Here is a 7500-nt window from a genome sequence, read left to right as displayed (position 1 = left end):
GTAGTATTACTGTAGTATCAGTCTGGACTTTATGACCTTGGTATATTAATAAGTTTCCAGAGACACTTTTCAAATGAATCTGAACAGGCTGCTGCCTCAGACACTAACTAATATATACTGATACTTTAAAGCATAAATACTAAACAGTGATGTCGGCGATGTGGACCGAGCCGAACCGAGCCGAACCGCTGACAGTTTGGAGGATGACAACATCGGTGCCAAACGCCGACGGATCGTTGTTCCCGTCCCCCGCTGATCGGATCCACAGAAGCCGAGCAGCAGCTCTACTGATGCGGGTCAAACTGCCTCCGGTGGTCGGTTAGATTTGTGTCAGGAAGCAGGACGCTGAACAGAACCGGTTTAAACAACTCAGGTGGTGTCAGGTGGATCCTCTGGATCACAGACCGGCGGTGTGCGACTCAAAGACGGAGCGCGGCGCCGCGGACAGCATCGCGGACACGGATTACGCACGAACCAGCGCGCGTTCTGCTTTGGAGGAGAGAGAATACCACTGTTACTATGACTACTGCTAATGTCACTGTACTATAACTACTACAACTGCTACTACTACTACTACTACTACTACTACTACTACTACTGTCACTGACTGCAGACTCTGCTTCTCCGGAGGCAGAAAGGCCTTCAGAAAGCAACAGAAGGAGAGAGAAGATCCAGTCACATGAATGTGATGAGAATGAGTCCAGATGGAGAGAGGAGCTCAGTGCATCATGGGAAGTCTCCCTCAGTCTAGTCCTATAGCAGCATCACTAGTATAGTAAGTAACTAAGTACATTTACTCAACTACTGCACTTAAGCCCATTTTGTACTTTACTTGAGTATTTCTATTTTATGCCACTTTATACATTTACTACTCCACTACATTGGAAGTAATGGACTTTTTACTGTAGTACATTTACCAACAGCTGTTAGTTTATACTCTGCAAAAAGTAGCTTCACAATAAGTAAACACTACATAGTGACTACGACTGCCACTATTACTACTTACAGACTACAGCCGTGGCCAAAACTTTTGAGAATGACACAAGGATTGGTTTTCACAAAGTTTGCTGCTTCAGTGTTTTTAGATCTTTTTGTCAGATGTTACTATGGTATACTGAAGTATAATTACAAGCATTTCATAAGGGTCAAAGGCTTTTATTGACAATTACATTGAGTTTATGCAAAGAGTCAATATTTGCAGTTGAGTTTATGCAAAGAGTCAATATTTGCAGTGTTTACCCTTCTTTTTCAAGACCTCTGCTATTCGCCCTGGCATGCTGTCAATCAACTTCTGGGCCACATCCTGACTGATGGCAGCCCATTCTGGCATAATCAATGCTTGGAGTTTGTCAGAATTCGTGGGTTCGCCTCTCGAGGATTGACCACAAGTTCTCAATGGGATTAAGGTCTGGGGAGTTTCCTGGCCATGGACCCAAAATTTCGCTGTTTTGTTCCCCGAGCCACTTAGTTATCACTTTAGCCTCATAGCGAGGTGCTCCATCATGCTGGAAAAGGCATCGATCGTCACCAAACTGTTCTTGGATGGTTGGGAGACGTTGCTCTTGGAGGATGTTTTGGTACCGTTCTTTATTCATGGCTGTGTTCTCAGGCAAATTTGTGAGTGAGCCCACTCCCTTGGCTGAGAAGCATCCCCACACATGAATGGTCTCAGGATGCTTTACTGTTGGCATGACACAGGACTGATGGTAGCGCTCACCTTTTCTACTCTGGACAAGTTTTTTGACGGATGCCCCAAACAATTGGAAAGGGGATTCATCAGAGAAAATGACGTTACCCAGTCCTCAGCAGTCCAATCCCTGTACCTTCTGCAGAATATCAGTCTGTCCCTGATGTTTTTCCTGGAGAGAAGTGGCTTCTTTGCTGCCCTTCTTGACACCCGGCCATCCTCCAGAAGTCTTCGCCTCACTGTGCATGCAGATGCATTCACACCTGCCTGCTGCCATTCCTGAGCAAGCTCTGCACTGGTGGTGCCCCGATCCCACAGCTGGATCAACTTTAGGAGATGGTCCTGGCGCTTGCTGGACTTTCTTCACAACAACTGAACCTCTCTCCTTGAAGTTCCTGATGATCCGATAAATGGTTGATTTAGATGCAATCTTACTAGCAGCAATATCCTTGCCTGTGAAGCCCTTTTTGTGCAAAGCAATGATGACTGCTCGTGTTTCCTTGCAGGTAACCATGGTTAACAGAGGAAGAGCAATGATTTCAAGCACCACCCTCCTTTCAAAGCTTTATTATGTTATTCTAACTCAGTCAGCATGACAGAGTGATCTCCAGCCTCGTCCTCGTCAACACTCTCACCTGTGTTAACAAGAGAATCACTGACATGATGTGAGCTGGTCCTTTTGTGGCAGGGCTGAAATGCAGTGTTTTTTGTGGGATTAAGTTCATTTTCATGGCAAAGAGGGACTTTGCAATTAATTGCAATTCATCTGATCACTCTTCATAACATTCTGGAGTATATGCAAATTGCCATCATAAAAACTGAGGCAGCAGACTTTGTGAAAATTAATATTTGTGTCATTCTCAAAACGTTTGGCCACGGCTGTACTATTAAAAACACAGACACTTCCTCCCTGCATAATACTCCACGTGTCAGTGAGTGAAGCAGTGACTGTGGTTGTGATGTATCTGTGGGACAGTAGGTGGTGCTGTTGTTGAAAGAATGACGCAGAGCTCCTCCTCCTCCTCCTTCTTAGTCCTGATCATGTGTTTCTATGTCTGTGTGCTGGTGTGACTGAGCTTTATCTCAATGATATTCAGGTTTGTTTCTTTTGATATTATTGTATAATCTGCTAATGTTGTGTGTGGGATCGCAGAAACTTCACACCTCCTTATATTAACAACTCATCTACCTTCTAACAGTCTGACTTCTGTGCAGACGGATGTGTTTCATACATGAAATGAAGTTTCTGAGGAAGATCCAGCTGCTGCAAACCTCCAGCTGAGGTGTGTTTTCTGTGCGGCTGCTGTAAGAATGTCAACCAGCAACAACACAGCATGTGTGATGCGCACACGCACTTTCATTTCCGCAAAGAACACTTTACATTACTTTGGGAAAATGTTCGGATCCACTGAATATGACAGAAATCTGTCATATTCAAATTCGTTTTAACTATATTCATAAATCCAAATTCTTAATCAAAATACAACTTTCCAGAACTGACTGTTCATCTCAAACAATACACGTCTTCTATATCTGAATGTACAAACAAAAACGCTGTTCGAACATATAATCAGTCTGTGTACGAGACGTTTACTGAACTTACAATTCTCAGTCCCTCCGGCGTGTTTGTGATTGTAGACTCAAGTTTTATACACAAGATGTTTAAACTTGTATAATTCTTTCCAAAAAAAAGAAAAGCTCAGGTGACCTACACTCAATAGTGTGCCTGAACGCATCCTGTGTGACAGACAGGTGGAGCAGTGAAGCTGCTGCTGCTCAGCTACACCTCCTGTGTACACACGGTGTTACATACATGTGTCTGGATCACAGACAGCATTCAGACCTTCATGTGGACAGAATATGATCTTTACAAACAATAGAAATATTGCATCATCACACACACACACACACACACACACACACACACACACACACGCACAGATGCACAGGTGATTTCCTGTAAATGGAGAGGGGAGGGGCTTACCTGAAAGTGAAAGGTGTGCAGTCAGTTCAGACTCCATTTTAGAAGAACAGCAGAGCAGGAGGTGAAAACAGGGTGAGTGTTAATACAACATCATCGTCGTCTTTCTGTCAAAGTGTCTCTGTGGACCTCTGAGGGACAAAGAGTCACAATGAAGTCCACAGTTTGACTAAAAACTGCAGTTAGTTTTTGATGTTGTGTTTCAGACAGTCAGCTCTCAGGAGAGGCAGGCCTGAGCCAGCCTTAACTATAAGCCTTATCAAAAAGCAAAGTTTTAAGCCTACTCTTAAAAGTAGAGAGTGTGTTTGCCTCCCGGACCCAAACTGGGAGCCGATTCCACAGGAGAGGAGCTTGATAGCTGAAAGCTCTGGCTCCTGTTCTGCTTTTGGAGACTCTAGGAACCACAAGCAACCCTGCATTCTGGGAGCGGAGTGCTCTACTGGGGTAATAGGGTACTATGAGCTCTTTAAGATATGATGGTGCCTGACCAGTAAGAGCTTTGTTGGTCAGGAGAAGGATTTTAAACTCTATTCTAGATTTTACAGGGAGCCAGTGCAGTGAAGCTAATACAGGAGAAATATGATCTCTTTTCCTGGTTCCTGTCAGTACACGTGCTGCAGCATTCTGGATCAGCTGGAGAGTCCTCAGGGATTTATTGGGACAGCCTGATAATAAGGAATTACAATAATCCAGCCTAGACGTGACAAATGCATGGACTCATTTTTCTGCATCTGTTTGAGACAGGATCTTCTTGATGTTTCAATGTTACAGAGGTGAAATAAGGCAGTCCTTGAAGTTTGTTTTACATGGGAGTTAAAGGACATGTCCTGATCAAAGACAACTCCGAGATTCCTCACGGTGGCGCTGGAGGCCAGGGCAATGCCATCTAGAGTAACAATATCCTTAGATACTGTGTTTCTGAGGTGTTCAGGGCTGAGAACAATAACTTCTGTCTTGTCTGAGTTCAACATCAGATGATTGCAGGTCATCCAGGTCTTTATGTCCTTAAGGCATGCTTGGAGCTTGGCTAACTGATGAGGTTCTTCTGGCTTGATTGATAAATATAGCTGGGTATCATCCGCATAGCAATGAAAATGTATAGAGTGTTTTCTAATAATATCTCCTAAAGGAAGCATATATAAGGTGAACGTGTGCAAACTGAGATTGATCTGATAAATACGACTTAAACCAGCTTAGTGCGGTTCCTTTGATGCCAATTAAATGTTCCAGTCTCTGTAATAGGATATGATGGTCAATGGTGTCGAATGCAGCACTAAGGTCTAACAAAACAAGTACAGAGACAAGTCCTTTGTCTGATGCAGTGAGAAGGTCATTTGTAACTTTCACCAGTGCTGTCTCTGTGCTATGATGAGCTCTGAAACCTGACTGAAAGTCCTCAAGCAACCTATTGTCATGTAGAAAGTCACACAGCTGGTTGGCAACTGCTTTCTCAAGAATCTTGGAGAGAAAGGGAAGGTTAGATATAGGTCTATAGTTGGCTAAAACCTCTGGATCAAGAGTGGGCTTTTTAAGAAGAGGTTTAATTACAGCTACTTTAAAGGACTGTGGTACGTAGCCTGTTAATAAAGACAGATTGATCATGTCTAGTAAAGAAGTGCTGACTAAAGGTAAAACCTCTTTAAGCAGCCAGGTTGGGATGGGGTCTAAGAGACAAGTTGATGGCTTAGATGAAGAGATGGTTTTAGTATCAATTCAATATTAAAATCCCCTACGATAATGACTTTGTCTGTTTTAAGGACTAAACCTGATAAAAACTCTGAGAATTCAGATAAGAATTCAGAGTATGGACCTGGAGCGCGATAGACTATAACGAATAAGACTGGCTTCAGTGTTTTCCAGGTTGGGAGTGAGAGACTCAGAACGAGGCTTTCCAATGAGTTATAATCCAGTTTAGGTCTAGAGTTCATCAACAGGCTTGAGTCAAAGATGGCTGCAGCTCCACCTCCTCGTCCGGTGCCTTGAGGGATGTGAGTATTAGTATGACTGGACGGAGTGGATTCATTCAGGCTGACATACTCTTCATGACACAGCCAGGTTTCTGTCAGACACAGTAGATCAATATGATTCTCTGATATTAGCTCGTTTACTAATACAGCTTTAGATGACAGAGATCTGATATTTAACAGTCCACACTTCATTTTCCTATTGTTTTGGCCTATAGCAGTGGTGGTGTTGTGTGTTCATCTCCACAGAGAGAAGAAGAAGAAGAAGAAGAAGGAGAGGAGGCATGTTCCTGTGGAGGAGCAGCCGTCCTGCTGTGCTTTGTGTCAGGACGTCCTGAAGGATCCAGTCTCTACCAGCTGTGGACACTGGTTCTGCAGACGGTGCATCACCTCATACTGGGACCAGTCTGCTTCATCAGGAGACTCCTCCTGTCCCCAGTGTGGAAAGAGATCCAGAACAAGATCTGGACTGCAGACAGCCAGTCAGACCAGCACTGTACACAGTAAGACTGTACATCTGTCTGCTGATGTCATCATGTCTGGAAACAGGATTCTTCTTGGTTCATTTGTTGTGTTGTAGTCTCACATTTTCCTTCTCTTCCAGGAGATAGTGGTCTGCAGGAGGTTTTAGATGAACATAAGATCAGTCTGAGGAGGAGATGTGAACGTGTGACTGAAGGAAGTGATGAAACAGGAAGTGGAACCCTCCTCAACAGGATCTACACTGAGCTCTACATCACAGAGGGACAGAGTGAAGAGGTTAATACCCAACATGAGGTGAGGCAGCTTGAGACGGCTTCCAAGACGGAGACCCTCCATGACGCTCCGATCAAGTGCCACGACATCTTTAAAGCCTTACCTGGCCAACAGAGACGCATCAGAGTGGTTCTGACCAACGGCGTCCCTGGCGTTGGAAAAACCTTCTCAGTGCAGAAGTTCACTCTGGACTGGGCAGAGGGCTCGGAAAACCAAGACGTCAGTCTGGTGGTTCTGCTTTCGTTCAGGGAGCTGAACTTGATCAAAGACCAGCGGTACAGTCTTCTCACGCTGCTCCATGTTTTCCATCCAACATTACAGAAGGTCACAGCAGAGAAGCTCGCTGTCTGTCAACTCTTGTTCATCTTTGACGGCCTGGATGAAAGCAGACTGTCATTGGATTTCCACAACAAGGAGGTTGTGTCTGATGTCACGCAGAAGTCATCAGTCAACGTGCTGCTGACAAACCTCATCGAGGGGAATCTGCTTCCCTCGGCTCTCGTCTGGATAACTTCCAGACCTGCGGCAGCCAATCAGATCCCTCCTACATGTGTTGACAGGGTAACAGAAGTACGAGGCTTCACTGACGCCCAGAAGGAGGAGATCCAGTGATGAAGAGCGGTCCAGCAGAGGGTTAGGGCCCTTGAAAGTAAAACTGGCCACCTGGACCTGTTTGTCCGCTTCCTTCATGGCCTTGCTCTCAAGTCCAACCAGAGACTCTTAGGAGGCCTGCTGGGTTGGACAGACAACAGTCCAGACATCATCCAGAGAGCCATCAACAACCTGAAGATGAGCATGTTCGAGATCTCTCCTGACAGAAGCATCAACATCCTCCACTGTCTGACGGAGATGAAGGACCACTCAGTCCATCAGGAGATCCAAGAGTTCCTGAAGTCAGAGAACAGATCAGAGAAGAAACTCTCTGAGATCCACTGCTCAGCTCTGGCCTACATGCTGCAGATGTCAGAGGAGGTTCTGGATGAGTTGGACCTGAAGAAGTACAACACATCAGTGGAGGGACGACGGAGACTGATTCCAGCTGTGAGGAACTGCAGAAAGGCTCTGTAAGTCCAGATGTGATTAACATTATAAGTCAGTGTAGATTAGTAGTT

General features: G+C 44.9%; 1 protein-coding gene across 1 annotated transcript; it reads left to right on the top strand.

The window, feature by feature from the left end:
• The first annotated feature begins 158 nt into the window (after nt 1-158).
• On the top strand, nt 159-7456 carry LOC139307165 (uncharacterized). Its single transcript, XM_070931046.1, is given in 4 exon segments — nt 159-318; nt 3440-3480; nt 5886-6135; nt 6237-7456. Coding segments are annotated over 4 exon segments (1671 nt in total).
• Nucleotides 7457-7500: the final 44 nt, after the last annotated feature.

This window comes from Enoplosus armatus (genome assembly GCF_043641665.1).
Source record: "Enoplosus armatus isolate fEnoArm2 chromosome 21 unlocalized genomic scaffold, fEnoArm2.hap1 SUPER_21_unloc_1, whole genome shotgun sequence".
NCBI lineage: Eukaryota > Metazoa > Chordata > Actinopteri > Centrarchiformes > Enoplosidae > Enoplosus > Enoplosus armatus.
The sequence above is the reverse complement of the archived record's forward strand: the minus strand, read 5'-3'. Positions and strand labels throughout refer to the sequence as shown.